Source organism: Oryctolagus cuniculus, chromosome 5 (assembly GCF_964237555.1).
Source record: "Oryctolagus cuniculus chromosome 5, mOryCun1.1, whole genome shotgun sequence".
Classification (NCBI taxonomy): Eukaryota; Metazoa; Chordata; class Mammalia; order Lagomorpha; family Leporidae; genus Oryctolagus; species Oryctolagus cuniculus.
Genome location: NC_091436.1, coordinates 140,190,378 through 140,209,554, shown reverse-complemented (window position 1 = coordinate 140,209,554; position 19,177 = coordinate 140,190,378). Strand labels below are relative to the sequence as shown.

General features: G+C 44.1%; 1 protein-coding gene across 8 annotated transcripts in view; it reads left to right on the top strand.

Annotated features, from left to right (window-relative positions):
- The window catches only part of LOC100355132 (tripartite motif-containing protein 26), a 34,502-nt gene that overhangs the window by 10,143 nt on the left and 5,182 nt on the right, over positions 1-19,177 (top strand). The window contains exons 2-9 of one of the 8 annotated variants that reach the window (XR_007923300.2): positions 2,105-2,691; positions 5,532-5,627; positions 7,605-7,835; positions 10,061-10,083; positions 13,568-13,683; positions 14,866-14,898; positions 15,349-15,597; positions 16,419-16,543. Coding sequence is in view for 6 of the 8 variants with exons in the window: in XM_051855808.2 (XP_051711768.2) it covers positions 2,158-2,691; positions 5,532-5,627; positions 7,605-7,835; positions 10,061-10,083; positions 13,568-13,683; positions 14,866-14,898; positions 15,349-16,028 (1,713 nt within the window). In the remaining 2 variants the exon portion in view is untranslated. Of the gene's footprint in view, positions 1-2,104; positions 2,692-5,531; positions 5,628-7,604; positions 7,836-10,060; positions 10,084-13,567; positions 13,684-14,865; positions 14,899-15,348; positions 16,332-16,394; positions 16,544-19,177 lie in introns of those variants that run through there. The other 7 variants (XR_007923299.2, XM_051855810.2, XM_051855811.2 and 4 more) reach the window with 7 other exon arrangements.

The window sequence follows — 19,177 nt, the reverse complement described above, 5'->3', positions numbered from 1 at the left end:
AGCTACTCTTCTTCCAATATAGCTCTCTGCTTATAGCCTGGGAAAGTAGTGGAAGGTGGCCCAAGTGCTTGGACCCCTACACCTACTTGGGAGACCCAGAAGAAGCTCCTGGCTCCTGGTTCGGATTGGCTCAGCTCCGGCCATTGTGGCCATTTAGAGATTAAACCGTAGGATGGAAGACTTCTCCCTCTGTCTCTCCCTCTCTCTGTTTGTAACTTTGCCTCTCAAATAAATCTTTTTTTTAAATGCCATTTTCTTCTTTCTGCTTTCAAGAGTTTTTCTTTCCCTTAGTTTGTAGCAACTTGATTTTGATGTATCTGATATGGTTTTCCTTGAAGTTATTTTCTTTGGTATTTAGATTCTTGACAGAAATGTCTTTTGCTCTATTTGAGAAGTTTTCACCCATTTTTAAAAAAAGATTTATTTATTTATTTGAGAGGTAGAGTTACAGATAGAGAGAGGGAGAGACAGAGACAAAGGTCTTCCATCCACTGGTTTACTCCCCAAATGGCTGCAATGGCCGAACTGAGTCAAGCTGAAGCCAGGAGCAGGAGCTTCTTCTGGGTCTCCCAAGTGCATACAGGGGCCCAAGGACTTGGGCCATCTTCTTCCCCTTTCCCAGGCCATAGCAGAGAGCTGGATCAGAAGTGGAGCATCTGGGACTCAAACCAGTGTCCATATGGGATGCCAGCACCGCATGGGGGAAGACTTAACCCACTAAGCAACAGCACAGGCCCCTCACCCACTCTTTAAATAGTTTTTGTTCACCAGTTTGTTTCTCCTTCCCTATTATTCTAATGATATGGATGTTAGACCTATTGAGATTGTGCCATAGGCCACCAAGTTCATGTTTCTGTTTTTGTTTTCGTTTTTCTCTGTGATTTGGACTGGATAATTTTATTACATTATCTTCAAGTTCCCTGAATCTCTTCTATTTCATCTCCTTTATGCTTTTGAGGCCATGCAGTGACATTTTCTCTCAAATACTGTATTATTCAATTTGCTGGCCAGATGTAAGGGTGGTAGAGAAGGAGAATAGTCTATAATCCCACCAAGGTAATGGAGGGGTTGGATGGTGAGGTGGTTGTTGGTACCCATTCCTGAGGAATGGCAAGGATGAAGGTGATAATATACATGGATGTGTTCACCCTCCAATGGCCGCCGCGGCCGGCGCGCTGCGGCCAGCGCACCACACTGATCCAAAGGCAGGAGCCAGGTGCTTCTCCTAGTCTCCCTTGGGGTGCAGGGCCCAAGCACTTGGGCCATCCTCCACTGCACTCCCGGGCCATAGCAGAGAGCTGGCCTGGAAGAGGGGCAACTGGGACAGAATCCGGCGCCCTGACCGGGACTAGAACCCGTGTGCCGGCGCCGCAAGGCAGAGGATTAGCCTATTGAGCCACGGCGCCGGCCAATACTATTTATTTTTAAAATTATATTTCAGCATATATGTGTGTGTGCATAATAGACTGAGATGTGGGTACATTGCTTACTGAAATGTTTCAAACATGTTTAAATACTATTTATTTTTAAAACTATATTTCAGCATATATGTGTGTGTACATAATAGACTAAGATGTGGGTACATTGCTTACTGAAATGTTTCAAACATGTTTAAAAATAATTTAAACTTTGATGATAAGATTTCTCAGTGTGTGAATAATATACCTGTGACTGATCCTAGTGGTTTCTGATATCTAATTCTTGTATTCTCAGATGAAGTTTAGGATACAGCCATAAATTCTGTAATTCTTATTTTCTACTACAACACATATTTTGTATTGAGTGGATTAGGAGCTTAGAGATATATCCTTTGGGCTATGTTGTGAATTTACTTTCTCATAACCTGGCATACTGCCGCTTCATTACATCTATGAACTCACTCTGAGCTATGATTTCACTTGGAAATGCTTCTAGCAGAACCAGCTGCTTGATAGGGACACCATTTCATCCTGCAGGCTGGAACCTGTTCTGATTAGTGCCCTGGAAAGAACTTGGATTTTGAGGAAAAGTTAGGAACAGTCTGAACATGAAAGCTCTTTTCTCACAGGTCCACATTGAAGTTTATTAAACTCGCAACTTCCTATTTCTCTTCATGTCTTCTCAGAAAGTGATTCCTCGTTTGAAAGGGCTCTGTGTGTGGACCTGAGTGCAGTGGGCATGGCTGCTGCCTCCCCGCTGAGAAACCTGGAGGACGAGGTGCTGTGCTCCATCTGCCTTGACTTCTTGAGAGACCCAGTGACCATTGACTGTGGTCATGTCTTTTGCTACCACTGCATCATTAAGGTCTGTGAATCTTCTAGGCAGCCGTTAAACTGTTCTCTTTGCAAGGCAGCTTTTAAGAAGGAGAACATGCGCCATGTGTGGCAGATGGCCAGCTTGGTGGAGAACATCTGGAGGATGAAGGTAGATGAGGAGAGACAACCCAGAGAGGAAAGACCGCCTGAGCAGAAGGCAGCGAAGCTGTGTGGGCGACACCTGGAGAAGCTGCACTACTACTGCAAGGACGACCAGCAGATCCTGTGTGTGATGTGTCGGGAGTCCCGGGAGCACCGGCACCACGCCGCCGTTCTCTTGGAGAAGGCTGCACAGCCTTATCGGGTGAGAACCCCGTGGGACCTCAGCTCTGTCCTGGTAGCCAAAAAAGTTCTCAACCTTCAGGATAAGGTCCAACTTTTAAAGCCACTTTTTGAGGTATAATTGACATATAAAAAGTTGTATGTATTTAATGTATACAAATCATTGAGTTTGGGGTTAGTATATACCTGTGAAACCATCACCACCATCAAAGCCATACACATACCCTTCATTTTCCAGAGTTTCTTCTCACTCCCTTTATTATGATGTCTTTGTGTGTGTGTATGGTAACAACACTAAAGAGCCACCCTTTTTACAAATCTTGAGTATATGATACAGAATTGTTAGCTGTATGCTGCACAGGAGATCTCCAGAATCTCCCTTGCATAACTGAAACTTTGTTCACTCTGTCATCGCCCTAGGCCCTCTCCCCAGGAGCCCCAGGCAACAACCATTCTACTCTCTGCTTACATGGACTATTTTAGACCCACATACAAGTTAGATCATACAATATGATACTAAGATACAATACTTCACTAAGCATGTGTCTTCTAGGTCCATCCACATGGCCGCAAATGGCAGGATTCCCTTCTTTTTAAAGGATGGGTAATACTCCATTGTATGTATATACCACGTTTCTTTATCCATTCATCCATTGCTGGACCTTTAGATTGTTATCACATGTTTGCTATTGTGAATAACACTGCATTGAACATGGAAGTGCAGACATTCTTTGAGATACTGATTTCACTCTGGATAAATACCCAGAAATAATAATAATAATAATAATAATAATAATAAAACAAATACCCAGAAGTGGGATTTCTGGATCATACGGTAGTTATGTTTTTAATTTTTTGAGGAAAATTTATTCTGCTTTTATAATGACTATCAGTTTATATTCCTACCAGCTGTGCATCTGGGTTCCCTGTCTGCATCCATACCCACACTTGTTCTGTTTTTATTCTTTAATAATAAACATTACAGGGGACAGCGCTGTGGCGTAACGGGTAAAGCTGCCGCCTACAGTGCCGGCATCCCATATGAGTGCCAGTTCAAGTCCTGGCTGCTCCACTTCCAATCCAGCTTTCTGCTATGGCCTGGGAAAGCAGTGGAAGATGGCCCAAGTCCTTGGGCCCCTGCACCCGCGTGGGAAGACCCAGAAGAAGCTCCAGGCTTCTGGCTTCAGATCGGCACAGTTCCGGCCATTGCAGCCAACTGGGGAGTGAATCAATGATGGAAGATCTCTCTTTCTCTCTGCCTTTCCTTCTCTCTCTGTGTAACTATGACTTTCAATAAATAGATAAATATTTTTTAAAAAAATGAACAAGAAGGCTGAGGTGATGGTCCAAATTTTTTTTTTTTTTTTTTTTTTGGACAGGCAGAGTGGACAGTGAGAGAGAGAGACAGAGAGAAAGGTCTTCCTTTGCCGTTGGTTCACCCTCCAATGGCCGCCGCGGCTGGCGCGCTGCGGCCGGCGCACCGCGCTGATCCGATGGCAGGAGCCAGGAGCCAGGTGCTTTTCCTGGTCTCCCATGGGGTGCAGGGCCCAAGCACCTGGGCCATCCTCCACTGCACTCCCTGGCCACAGCAGAGAGCTGGCCTGGAAGAGGGGCAACGGGGACAGAATCCGGCGCCCCGACCGGGACTAGAACCCGGTGTGCCGGCGCCGCTAGGCGGAGGATTAGCCTAGTGAGCCGCGGCGCCGGCTGATCCAAATTCTTTAGTATGGGATTGTTTCTCTGCCTTTTGGCTAAGATCAGGTGTAGTATGGGAGGTTCTTGGTAAAGTGCCACTCTGAATTTGATAATAAAACTGATTTGTTTCCATATCAGCTTATGGTAGTCCCATTGCCTTGATGCTTTAGTTTCTAAGGCATTCAGATCAAATGTAAATCAGCAACAGAGAATACTAGTATTACTGGTATCTCTCAGTTTTTACAAGGATAATTCCAAAAGATCATGGAGGGGCTGGCACTGTGGTATAGTGGATTAAGCCGCCACCTGCAGTGCTGGCATCCCATATGGACGCTGATTCTAGTCCTGGCTGCTCCACTTCTGATCCAGTTCTCTGCTATGGCCTGGGAAAGCAGTAGAAAGATGGCCCAAGTGCTTGGGCCCCTGCACCTGTATGGGAGACCTGGAAGAAGCTCCTGGCTCCTGGCTTCGGATTGGCCCAGCTCCAGCTGTTGTGGCCATTTGGGGAGTGAACCAGTGGATGGAAGACCTCTCTCTCTCTCTCTCTCTCTCTCTCTGTAACTCTTTCAAATAAATAAATAAATCTTTTTTAAAAATCCTATATATGGATTTCAAAGAATTTTTGCATTAAAATAAACTTGTTTGTTTTTAAAAGATCTGTTTATTTATTTGAAAGTCAGAGTTACACAGAGAGAGAAGGAGAGATAGAGAGATCTTCCATCCGCTGGTTCACTCACCAATTGGCCGCAAGAGCCACAGCTGTAGCGATCCGAAGCCAGGAGCCAGGAGCTTCTTCCGGGTCTCCCAGGTGGGTGTAGGGGCCCAAGGACTTGGGCCATCTTCCACTGCTTTTCCCAGAGAGCTGGATTGGAAGTGGAGCAGCTGAGACTCGAACTGGCACCCATATGGGATGCCGGCACTGCAGGCGGCAGCTTAACCTGCTATGCCACAGCGCTGGCCTCTAAACTTGTTTCTATTTTCCACAAATTTTTTGAGGTATCATCTTAAAAACTATAATGTAATTCTTAGTGGTTGTATAATGATAGTAGATTATTTTATCTCACTTCTAGACAGCTGCCATAAGCCAACATAGTTCTCATTTTGTTTCTTCGTCGTTCACTAGAATGGAAACTGTGACTCTTACTACACACTGGAAGGTCAAACACCATCTGATTTCATTATGGAATCACTTTGTGTGCCCTTTCTTAATTGAGGCCATTTTCATCTTGATACTGAGATTCTTCATGTTTGCTTCCATAGGGTAAAATTCTAAATCACCTGAAGGTTCTGAAGGGAGACAGAGATAGAATTCAGAATTTTCAGTCCACAGGAGAGGATGAAATTCAGGCCCTGCTGGTAAGAAAAGGCTTGAGTGAATGCCCTGTGTACATGTGAATGGGGTAGGGGTGTGTGTGTGTGTGTGTCTAGGTTGAGGGGGAAGGAAATGAATGGACTTATTTTTTTTAAACTTTTATTTAATAAATATAAATTTCTTAAGTACAGCTTTTGGATTATAGTGGTTCTTCCCCTCTGTACCCGCCCTCCAAATCCAAAACCAGCCCACCTCCTATTCCCTCTCCCATCCCATTCTTCATCAAGATTCATTTTCAATTATCTTTATATACAGAAGATCAACTTAGTATATACTAAGTAAAGACTTCAACAGTTTGCTCCCACACAGACACACAAAATATAAAGAACTGTTTGAAGACTAGTTTTACCATTAATTCTCATAGTACAACACATTAAAGACACAGGTCCTACATGGAGAGTAAGTGCACAGTGACTCCTGTTGTTGATTTAACAATTGATACTTTTATTTATGACGTCAGTGATCACCCGAGGCTCTTGTCATGAGCTGCCAAGGCTATGGAAGCCTCTTGAGTTCACAAACTCCAACCTTATTTAGACAAGGCCATAGTCAAAGTGGAAGTTCTCTCCTCCTTTCAGAGAAAGGTACCTCCTTCTTTGATGGCCCGTTCTTTCCGCTGGGATCTCACTCACAGAGATCTTTCATTTTTGTTGTTGTTGGTTTTTTTTTTTTTTTTTTTTTTTTGGCCACAGTGTCTTGGCTTTCCATGCCTGAGAAACTCTCATGGGCTTTTTTGCCAAATCTGAATTCCTTAAGGCTGATTCTGAGGTCAGAATGCTCTGTATGGCATCTGCTGTTCTGTGAGTCTGCTGTGTATCCCGCTTCCCATGTTGGATCATTCTCTCCTTTTTAATTATATCAGTTATTATTAGCAGACACTAAGTCTTGTTTATGTGATCCCTTTGACACTTAATCCTATTATTATGATCAGTTATGAACTTAAACTGATCACTTTGACTAGTAAGATGGCATTGGTACATGCCACCTTGATGGGATTGATTTGGAATCCCCTAGCATGTTTCTAGCTCTACCATTAGGGGTAAGTCCAAGTGAGCATGTGCCAAACTGTACATCTCCTCCCTCTCTTATTCCCACTCTTATTTATAACAGGGATCACTTTTCAATTAAATTTAAACACCTAAGAATAATTGTGTATTAATTAAAGAGTTCAACCAATGGTATTAAGTAGAATAAAAAAATACTAAAAGGAATAAAAAAGTAAATTGTCCCTCGACAGTCAGGACAAGGGCTGACCAAGTCATTGTTTCTCATAGTGTCTGTTTCACTTCTACAAGTTTCCTTTTAGGTGTTCAGTTAGTTGTCACTGATCAGGGAGAACATATGCTATTTGTCCCTTTGAGACTGGTTTATTTCACTCAGCATGATGTTTTCCAGATTGCTCCATTTTGTTGCAAATGACCAGATTTCTTTCTTTCTTTTTTTTTACTGCTGTATAGTATTCTATAGAGAACATATCCCATAATTTTTTATCCAGTCTTCCGTTGATGGGCATTTAGGTTGATTCCATGTCTTAGCTATTGTGAATTGAGCTGCAATAAACATTAGGTGCAGACAGCTCTTTTATTTGCCAATTTAATTTCCTTTGGGTGAATTCCAAGGAGTGGGATGGCTGGGTCATGTGGTTGGGCTATATTCAGGTTTCTGAGGAATCTCCAGACTGACTTCCATAGTGGCTTTACCAGTTTGCATTCCCACCAACAGTGGATTAGTTTTCCTTTTTCCCCACATCCTCGACAGCATGGGTTGTTAGTTGATTTCTGTATGTAAGCCATTCTAAGGTGAGGTGAAACCTCATTGTGATTTTGATTTGTATTTCCCTGATGGCCAGTGAATGGATGGACTTCTTATTCAGAACTTATCCCCAGAGTATGTCACAAATGTCTGGTGTTTCCTAGCCTTTCAGAACAAATCATCTTTTTCTTTTCCTGCATTTACTGTAGACAAAATTCCAGAACCACAAGCAAGACATCGCATCCGTGTTTGAACAGGGCCATCAATTCTTGAGAGAAAGGGAGCAGTACCTTTTGGAGTGGCTGGTGGGGCTGGAGCAGGAGCTCACGGAAGGGAGGAATAGCCACGTCACCAAGGGCTCCGAGGAGGTGGTCCGGCTCGGGGCTTTGATCACAGACTTAGAGAAGAAGGCTCGGCAGCCAGCACTTGAACTTTTGCAGGTGAGGGACCAGCCAAACTCTATCTGAATCCTTTTGCTCCAAGCCGCAGTGTTCCCTCTTCCTTAGCAAGAGATTTGGACCAGGAGTCAAGACAGCCAATGTTTTATTCTCATTTGTTGAGTGCTTTAATAAGTTCTTCAGTCCACCAATAGGTTTAAAGCCTTGCATTGCCATCGGCAGGGGACTGTAATATGCAGACCATATAGTGTAGTAGCAAGACATACACAAATAATTGAGTGCTAAATCTTGTGACCTGACTGGAGGCCACAGGAATTCTGGGAAAAGCTAGAATTTAGTCAAGGAAGTCTTCACATAAGAATAAGCTCTTGCTGTTGGCCCTGAAGAAAATATATAGATTTGGATTATCAGAAAGGAAGAGCTGAACATTCTACTTGGTGGGGGAGGGAAGTAGATTGGTTAGAATTAGGTAAATGAATGTGATAATAAACTTGGTGCATGTGGGCAGGTGAATGTAGTTGCTTAGGAAGCTAAGGACAGGAAGCTGAAGGGAATATAGGAAAGGGACATGTAAGTAAAGTGAAGAGAACTACCTTTCTGGTGAGGGAGTTTAAATGAGGGACAAGTTAAAAGGAAGTTGAGATAGCTAAGATGGGGTCAACAGAGACCTTCCAAGGCAGATGAGATTTCAGTCTTGATAGACAGAGGTTCTTAGTGGATTATTGTCTGTGTGTGGATCAGGAAAGGTTTCCTGGAGAGTCTAGAACTCAAAGGAGGAAAAGAGGGAGAAGCATGTGTCCCTGCAAGCTGGTACCACAGGGGAGAGCAGAGCAGGTTCAGGCCCATCAGAATAATGCACTCTTCAATGCTGTTGATCACCCCTTCATGCTGAGCACGCCCAGGGATGGTGATGGCTCCTGAGTGTGCCCAGGGGTGGCGATGGCTCCTGAGTGTGCCCAGGGATGGCGATGGCTCCTGAGTACACCCGGGGATAGCGATGGCTCCTGAGTGTGCCCAGGGATGGTGATGGCTCCTGAGTGTGCCCAGGGATGGTGATGGCTCCTGAGTGTGCCCAGGGATGACGATGGCTCCTGAGTGTGCCCAGGGATGGTGATGGCTCCTGAGTGTGCCCAGGGGTGGCGATGGCTCCTGAGTGTGCCCAGGGATGGTGATGGCTCCTGAGTGTGCCCAGGGATGGCGATGGCTCCTGAGTGTGCCCAGGGATGGCGATGGCTCCTGAGTGTGCCCAGGGATGGTGATGGCTCCTGAATGTGCCCAGGGGTGGCGATGGCTCCTGAGTGTGCCCAGGGGTGGCGATGGCTCCTGAGCACGCCCAGGGATGGTGATGGCTCCTGAGTGTGCCCAGGGGTGGCGATGGCTCCTGAGTGTGCCCAGGGATGGTGATGGCTCCTGAGTGTGCCCAGGGATGGTGATGGCTCCTGAGTATGCCCAGAGGTGGCGATGGCTCCTGAGTGTGCCCAGGGATGGCGATGGCTCCTGAGTGTGCCCAGGGATGGTGATGGCTCCTGAGTGTGCCCAGGGATGGCGATGGCTCCTGAGCACACCCAGGGGTGGTGATGGCTCCTGAGTGTGCCCAGGGATGGTGATGGCTCCTGAGTGTGCCCAGGGATGGTGATGGCTCCTGAGTATGCCCAGAGGTGGCGATGGCTCCTGAGTGTGCCCAGGGGTGGTGATGGCTCCTGAGTGTGCCCAGGGATGGCGATGGCTCCTGAGTGTGCCCAGGGGTGGTGATGGCTCCTGAGTGTGCCCAGGGATGGTGATGGCTCCTGAGTGTGCCCAGGGATGGTGATGGCTCCTGAGCACACCCGGGGATAGCGATGGCTCCTGAGCACACCCGGGGATAGCGATGGCTCCTGAGTGTGCCCAGGGATGGTGATGGCTCCTGAGTGTGCCCAGGGATGACGATGGCTCCTGAGTGTGCCCAGGGATGGTGATGGCTCCTGAGTGTGCCCAGGGATGGTGATGGCTCCTGAGTGTGCCCAGGGATGGTGATGGCTCCTGAGTGTGCCCAGGGATGGCGATGGCTCCTGAGTGTGCCCAGGGATGGTGATGGCTCCTGAGTGTGCCCAGGGATGGTGATGGCTCCTGAGCGCGCCCAGGGATAGCGATGGCTCCTGAGCACACCCGGGGATAGCGATGGCTCCTGAGTGTGCCCAGGGGTGGCGATGGCTCCTGAGCACACCCAGGGGTGGCGATGGCTCCTGAGCACCTTATTTCTGTGACAGTGTTTGTCCTCTTCCTTTCAGGATCCAAGTGACATATTAAGCAGGTAAATGCTTCTTCATTTTTGTGTGTTTTTTTTAAACTACTTATGATGTCTCTTTCTTTTCTCTTTCTTGTTATTTAAATTTGATAAGGACTAGAAAGTGTTTTTTTAAGATTTATTTTTCTATTTGAAAGTCAGAGATACACAGAGGAGAGGGAGAGGGAGAGAGAGAGAGAGGTCTTCCATCTGATGGTTCACTCCCCAGTTGGCCGCAATGGCTGGAGCTCTGCCGATCCAAAGCCAGGAGCTTCTTCTGGGTCTCCCAGGAGGGTGCAGGGTCCCAAGGACTTGGGCCATCTTCTACTGCTTTCCCAGGCCATAGCAGAGAGCTGGATCGGAAGTGGAGCAGCCGGGACTTGAACCGGCACCCATATAGGATGCTTGCACTTCAGGCCAGGGCGTTAACACGTTGCACCATGGCGCCAGCCCCAAAAGTGGGTTATTTCAAGGTAAGAGAGACTCCTACTAGGGTAAGTTGAAAGGTATTCCATGAAATGGGGAATGGAGTTACAGAAAAATTATTCATGAAATTCATGTAAGGATGGTAATGAGCTAAGAAATAAATGAAATGGGAGATTATAGAAGAGTATTAGAGAAAATTTAGAATTCTAAAACCCAATTTCTTTTCATTCTTGTCTTTCCCACATGGTTCCCAGCTGCTACTCCTGGTCACAGCTTCCCCTACACAGCACATTTCATTATCAGATTGCCCTCCATGCTCAACAGTGATGATTTCCTGTGCTCTGACTGTTCACTGAAAGAAGACACTTGTGTAGGTCATAGGATCAATGATGTGTCTGATAGTGGGTCTGAGGATACGTATGTTAAACACTTAACACCGACAGTTTTCAAGACCATATCCATATGATACACAGAAGCTTTAGACAGATTAAAAAGTCAAGCACTTTGATTGCACACCACTCATCTCCAAAGACGGCCAGGACTCAGCGTTTAGTGAGCATTTAGTCTGTGAAACGGACATTGGGTATAAAGGAAGTAATGAGCTAGGTTACCAGATCCTAGCTGGGGGGACTAGACACACATGTTACAGATGAGTAATCACATAAGAAATGAGGCTCAAACAAACTAGGTAATGCTTCTTGCCTTGACATATTTTGTCTGATACTAATAAACTTATCCCAGCTTTCTTTTGACTCGTTTGCATAGTATTTCTTTTTCTATCCTTTAATTCTCAATCTTTCTACACTTTTAATAAATGCATTCTGACAGTTTTTATTTAATGGAATATTTAGTATTTATATCTCCTAGAAAATCACCATATTTTTGAAATTATTTGCACAGCCAAAATTATATGTTTAAATGTATTCATTTTACTTTTTATATATGAACATTTAAAACCTCTTATTTTGTGCATTTCTACTTCTATTTCATCTACTTTCTACCTTTTTAAAAAATATTTATCTATTTGAAAGGCAGAGTTACAGACAGAGGAGAGACAGAGAGAGCAAGATCTTTATTTTTTTAAAAGATTTATTTTATTTATTTGAAAGACAGAGTTACAGAGAGAGGTAGAGCCAGACAGAGAGAGGTCTTCCAACCACTGGTTCACTCTGCAAATGACTGCAATAGCCAGAGCTGAGCTGATTGGAAGCCAGGATCCAGGAGCTTCTTCTGGGTCTCCAACGTGGGTACAGGGGCCCAAGGAGCTGGGCCATCTTCTACTGCTTTCCCAGGCCGTAGCAGGGAGCTGGATCAGAAGTGGAGCAGCCGAGACTTGAACTGGCACCCAAATGGGACGCCGGTGCTGCAGGCCGCGACTTTAACCCATTGTGCCACAGTGCCAGCCCCGAGTGAGATCTTCTATCCGCTGATTCACTCCCCAAATGACCACAATGGCCAAGGCTGGTACGGGCTGAAGCCAGGAGCCTGGAGCTCCATCCAGGTCTCCCCCATGGTGACAGGGACCCAAGCACTTAGGCCATCATCCACTGCCTTCCCAGGCACAAGCAGGAAGCTAGATTGGAAGTGGAGCAGCCAAGGCTCAGTCTCTGATATGGGATACTGGAATTGTAGTGGTAACTTAGGCTCACTGCACCACAATGCTGCCCCCATTTTTTTCTATTTTTAATGGATTGTTGGTTTTTAGCTGTATGCCCTGCCTTTGCTGTATACCATTAATATCTAGTATTATAAAATACATAATATTGTTTATTTTTATTGTTTTCTAGGTATTTTGAACTTTTGAATTTGATTTGCTCTTTAACATAAGATTTAAGAATGTTATTTGTCATTGATGTTGTTTGTTAGTAGATGTTTTGTTTCCTTAGTTTTTTAATCTTGTAATTAGAAAAAACTGTTGCTTTCTTCTAGACTTTTTTGTAGATTTCTATGTTGTAAATCTTTGTGATTGTTCCAAACTCTTGAAAATAAGGTACATTCACTGTTTTCTTCGAATAAGATTTGATATTCATCTATCTCCATGATGTTTTCCTTTGTAATTTTGTTATTTAAATGCTTCATTGTGATACTTATTTTTTTAACTTTTTAATATAACCTGGGCTAAGAGAGGCCCCTTACTGAAATATTTTTCTTATTATAGTGTTTGCTTTTTATATTTTGATGCTTTTTTCTCCTCTGCATGAGCTTTAGGAAAGTTATATCTTAATTATAGATTATAATACTTTAAGTAACATAAAATACCCTTTATTGTTATATTTTTCTTTCTTTAATTCTGATAATAAGATCAACACCTCAGATTTCTTTCATTCTGTAGTTAGCTTATTTATCTCTTCCCATTTTTATCTTTTTTTAACTTGAAATCTTCTTCTAAAATTTTAAATTCAAAGCTTTATCTTAATTACCATTATTTAATAAATATCTTCAAATAATTTCTTTAGAAACTATGACATTACCAGCATGTTTCAAAGATATTCTAAGGCCAAAAAATTGAACTTTTGCTTTTATTTTAAGATTAACTTATTTATTTGAAAGGCAGAGTTACAGAGAGGTAGAGGAAGAGAGAGAGAGAGAGAGAGAGAAACTTCCATCCGCTGGTTCACTCCCCTAATGGCCACAATGGCTAGAGCTGGGCTGATCTGGAGCCAAGAGCTTCTTGTGGGTCTCCCACGTGGGTGGCAGGGGACCAAGAACTTGGGCCATCCTCCACTTCTTTCCCAGGTACATTAGCAGGGAGCTGAATCAGAAATGGAGCATCCAGGACATGAACTGGCGCTCATATGGGATGCCAGCACTACAGACAGTGGCTTAACCCACAATGCCACAGCACCAGCCCCGACCTTTTGCTTTAAACATCATATATAAATGACATATTTGGGGTGTAGATGGCCCTTTCTTCAGAGCTGTCTACTTACACTTTGATGTTGGAGCTGACTTTTGGAAATGTAGCTTTCACCCTCTGCCCCCAGGCCTGTTGTTAGTTGTATTTGTAAGGCACCTGTGTAGGTGGTAACAGTGGGAATATAGGTCTTTCTTTTGGTACTTCCCACTGTGACTCTACTTTCTCTAGGTATCCTCGGAAGAAGTTCTGGATTGAAAAGCCTATCAGTCCTGCAATCAAAAAACGAGCAGAAGAATTTTCAGATAAACTTGCTTCTTTAGAGAAAGGACTCAGAGGATTCCATGGTAAAGGAATGGATGAAGGAAGATGTTCTGAGCCTAGAAATCTTCTTTCATTTTGATACTTCTTTTGATGTTGGTTCTAACCTTAACTTTTAGAATTTCTTGCTCTTGTGCATACCGGGCAGAAACATTGGGAAGGGAATCTAAGTCTAAACCAGAGAACCTTCCACACAACAGTCTAAAAATGTTACTAAGACTAAGGTAGAATTATAAGTAAATAGGCCCCAGAGTTGGTTTAAAAATAAGATAATTTATAAGTAATAGTAGAAATAAAAATATTGGGAGGTTAAGGAAAACAGCATGGCAGTTCCTCAAAATAATTAAAAATAGAATTATTACATGATCTGTTAATCACATTTCTGAGTATATATCCCAGAGCTGAAGGCAGGATCTTGAGGAGACGTTTGCACATCCATGTTTCTAGCGGTGTTAGTGCAATAGAGGTGCAAATGTCCACTTGTAGAGGAATGGATAAAGGAAATGTGGCATACACATACAGTGGAATGTTATTCCACCTAAAAGGGGAAAGAAATTCAGATGTGCTCCACCACAGATAAACCTTGAGAGCATTTTACTAAGTGAAATAAACCAGTCACAAAAGATAATAATACCGTATGATTCCACTTGGCTGTCATTGGTACAGAATCTGAATGACTCACTTTCAGCTGGTCAGCTCTGGGTGTCTCCTGCACTGATTTCTCTGTTTCATTTGCACTTCCATGGGTGTCCTGTCATCTTTTAAAACTGTGTTAGTCAGGCGGCTCACTAGGCTAATCCTCCACCTGCGGCGCCGGCACACCAGGTTCTAGTCCCGGTTGGGGCGCCAGATTCTGTCCCCGTTGCTCCTCTTCCAGGCCAGCTCTCTGCTGTGGCCCAGGAAGGCAGTGGAGGATGGCCCAGGTGCTTGGGCCCTGCACCCCATGGGAGACCAGGAGAAGCACCTGGCTCCTGGCTTTGGATCAGCATGATGCACCGGCCTCAGCGGCCATTGGAGGGTGAACCAACGGCAAAAGGAAGACCTTTCTCTAGGTCGCTCTCTCTCACTATCCACTCTACCTGTAAAAAAATAATAATAAATAAAAAATATTAAAAAAAAAACAACTGTGTTAGTCAACAGTAAGAGAACTTGACCTAGAAAGACGTATTGTCAGAATTGTTTACTGTCTTTTTCTCCATTCACTCTAGGAAAGCTGATGAGAGATCTGGAATATAAAACAAGTAAGTATTGGGGAGGGGGACTTACACTGTTTTATTTTGCTCTAAAGAGAAATTTCTCACCTGAAATTTCCATTTTTTCTTTGTGAAGTTCCTTTACCTGGATCATCTCTCTAAACAGGAAGGCCTGTGTAGTGCCTATCTGTTAACTGATCCCTGAGTTTTCCAACCCAGGAACTTTTGGGGTGCTTTCCCCAGATAGAATGACTCCAGTCCTTCCCTCTTTCTCTTCACAGATATCATCAAGCTGCCTGTGCCCTTGAATTGTCTTCCCACATTCTGTCCACTTTCTAGATATGGGAGCTAACAGTAGTGTGAGCACAAGGTCTAAGGCATTCTTTGTCCTGGTCCCCAAAGGGTGTGTCAGCATTGTCAGAAAGGCCCCAGAGCATATGGGTAAAATATCCTTTGGTATATTTTATGATGCCACATTTTTATCCCCTGTCCTTACAGTGAAGATCATCCTGAATTCTCAGACAGCCAATGGCTACCTCTCAGTGTCTCCAAATGGGAAGAGTATGATATTCACTGGCTTATGGATGAACAAATACCAACACGGTCAGCGATTTGATCCTGAGCCTGCTGTGCTGGGCAGCAATGGCTTCACATGGGGCAAAGTGTACTGGGAAGTCAAAGTGAACAGAATCTGGTGGGGAGCAGAGGAGGAAGAAGAAGCAATGCGGTACAGGGGTGGAGCCAGAGGTGTGTTTGGCAGTAGCTATTTTAGTGGATTCTTAGGCATCACTGATGAATATGGTTCTCCTGGATATAGAAATGAGAATGAAGAGTTGGAGGAGGAAAATGGACTATGGTCCAAATTCTGCATAGTAGGGGTGGCAAGAGAGTCAGTGGTGAGAAGAGGATTTCTCAACTTCACCCCTGAGGAGGGATTCTGGACTCTGCAGCTGTCTTCAGCTGGGGTCTGTGTATGCACTGGCTCTGATCCCTTCCAGATTCTGTCCTACTGTCCAAGAATGATTGGAGTTGCTTTGGATTATGATGGAGGGAAGGTAACCTTTACCAATGCCAGAACTCAAGAGTTCATCTACGAATTCTCATCTTCCTTCACTGGGAGAATTTTTCCTTTCCTGTGGCTTAATTGCATGAGATCCAGACTTACACTGAGACCCTGAGAAGTGACATGAGGGGCACAGTCTATCTTTACTTTTTCATTTTTTTCTCTCTTTCTTTCATTTGTCCCTATTCTTCTACATCATTCGTAACTTTTTACTTTAGCTAGATTGTCCTGATGGGTTTCCAGATTCCCTTAGCTGACCAGAGCAGTGTGGTAGAGTCAGGAATCTCTTGCCCTCTCTGCTTTTGTCTCTAAAATGGGAATGATAATACTTGATTTGCTTTATCTATAGTGGAAAGGTTGTAATCATTAAAATAATTATTAAAGTACATGCCATTATTAATTTTTTTCTTGTTGCCTTTGATTTAGTCCTTGTCCTTGTCTTTGGCACTGAGACAAATGATGAGGAATACCTGTGTCATAGGTTTGCATCCTCTGCCACTAATAGGAATTGACTACGACATCTGAGACAGATCTCTCATCAGCTGGTTCACTCCCCAAAATGCTTACAACAGCAGAGCCTGGGTCAGGAGGAAGCCAGGAGACTTAAGCCATCACCTGCTACTTCTCAAGGTATGCATTAAACAGGAAACTGGAACTCAAACCCAGGCACCTCAATTATAGGATGTAGGCATCCTAAGTGAGGTCTTAACTGCTGAACCAGATGCCCACTCCTCTCTTCCTCTAATTGTAAGACCATTAATGGCAACATGGGTAATTACCTCCAAAAGGCCCCACCTCCTAATATCACTAACATACGAATCAGAGGATTCATTTTCAATACATGGACTTTGGGGGGACATAAACAAACCACAGCATGGAGAAATCTGCTCTGATAATTTACCTGTATAGTAATGGTTTTTTTTTTTTTGAAAAATCAGACCATAGCCGGCGCCGTGGCTCAATAGGCTAATCCTCCACCTTGCGGCGCCGGCACACCGGGTTCTAGTCCCGGTTGGGGCGCCGGATTCTGTCCCGGTTGCCCCTCTTCCAGGCCAGCTCTCTGCTATGGCCAGGGAGTGCAGTGGAGGATGGCCCAGGTGCTTGGGCCCTGCACCCCATGGGAGACCAGGAAAAAGCACCTGGCTCCTGGCTCCTGCCAGGATCAGCGCGGTGCGCCGGCTGCAGCGGCGGCCATTGGAGGGTGAACCAGCGGCAAAGGAAGACCTTTCTCTCTGTCTCTCTCTCTCACTGTCCACTCTGCCTGTCAAAAAAAAAAAAAAAAAAAAGAAAAATCAGACCAAACAATACAAAATCTCTGTAGCCTGTATCTATATCCATCAGTAAAAGTAAGTAGAAGTCCACTGCCATTGCTTATGCTCAAATGCTTGATATTGCAAGGTCGAGGCCATTTACAACCACATTTTTTCACATAACAAATAGCCAACAGTTTTAACTAGTATATTTTATGTGTTTAGCTGTGCATATTTAGTAACCAATAGGACCCAAGGAACAAATTTTATGGGTTAAGGATTCAGATGTCCCAGTGAGTTTGGTTAGAAATAAATGAGAGCAACCAGCTCTGTGGCATAGCAGGTAAAGTCACAGCCTACAGCACCAGCATCCCATATGGGCACTGGTTTGAGACCTGGCTGCTTCACTTTTGATCCAGCTCCCTACTAATGTGCCTAGGAAGGCAACAGAAGATGGCCCAAGTGCTTGGGCCCCTGAACCCACATGGGATACCAGAAGAAGATTCTGGCTCCTGAGTTCAGCCTGTCCCAGCCCCAGCCATTGCTGCCATTTGGGGAGTGGCAAGACCTTTTGCTCCCTCTCTCTGTCTTTGCCTCTCTCTGTAACTCTTTTAAGTATATAAAATAAATCTTTAAAAAAGGAGGAAGGAAGGAAGGAAGGAAGGAAGGAAGGAAGGAAGGAAGGAAGGAAGGAAGGAAATAATGAGTTGCAAAAAACAAGGCCAGTTTAGCAAGACAGTGGCGAGACTGTTCTTGTTTAGAATCTTTTGTTACTCCACTGATCAAAAATTGGGGAAGCTGAGAAACAGGATGACCAACAAGTACAGAGACTCAATATGAGTCTCCTCTTCAATGTTCTTTTGCTGAACATTTCCTTGAGATGCACGCATCTCCACATTCTGGGCCTGTTGCAAGAATTCTACGCATATGTATGTCTCCAAAACTCCTGCGACCAGTTGTTCTTCCACATACTTGGACTCTGGCCAAACATTTGGTTACTACCTAAGTTTATGTAAGACCTTAACATCAGACCATTGTTTACCCTGTAGGCAATAAATTGTACCTTTCAACTTTCTGCTCAATGTGATGTTTCTACTTCCCCGTTTTTCTTTAGCAAGAATGTATCAGTGGAAACCTTAATTTCTCCTGTGCCCAGGAGATTTTTTGAGAAAGCTTTGCAAAACAAAAAATATTTCCACACTTATACCCTCTTGGTGGGAATGTAAATTAGTGCAGTGGCCATGGAAAACAGTGTGGAGATTTCCTTAAAAACTAGAAATAGACTTGCCATATGATCCAACAGTCTTTAACAGAATGAATCAGAGATACCAGCACCACCATGTTTATAGAAGCACTGTTCACAGCAGCCAAAATTTGTAGTCAACCAAGGTGTCCATCATCAGATGCATGCATACAGAAAACGTGGTGTATATACATGATGTAATATTATTCAACTATAAAAAAGGGGCCATCACTGTGGTTATGTATTAGGTTAAACCTCTGCCTGTGGCACTGGCATCCCATATGGGCACCGGTTGGTGTCTCAGCTGCTCTTCTTCCGGTCCAGCTCTCTGCTATGGCCTAGGAAAGCAGCAGCAGATGTCTCAAGTGCTTGGGCCCCTGCACCCGCGTGGGAGTCCCAGAAGAACCTCCTGGCTCCTGGCTTCATACTGACCCAGATCCATCCATTGTGGCTATCTGGGGAGTGAACCAGCAGATGGAAGACTTTTCTCTTTGTCTCTCCCTCTCTCTGTAACTCTACCTCTCAAATAAATAAACCTTTTTAAAAAATGAAATTCAACCATTTGCAGCAAAATAGACACAGCTCTCTCTCACTGTCTGTAACTCTATCAGGCAAATAAATAAATAAAGTATTTTTTTAAAAAACCTTTGTTTTATACTTTTGTCAAACCAATGATTAACAATATTACACTAACATAGTTTTCATGATCTGTGGTTCCTTTAAAATTTATTGTATTTGGGTGAAATTTTCATTTTTCCATTCAATTTTTTT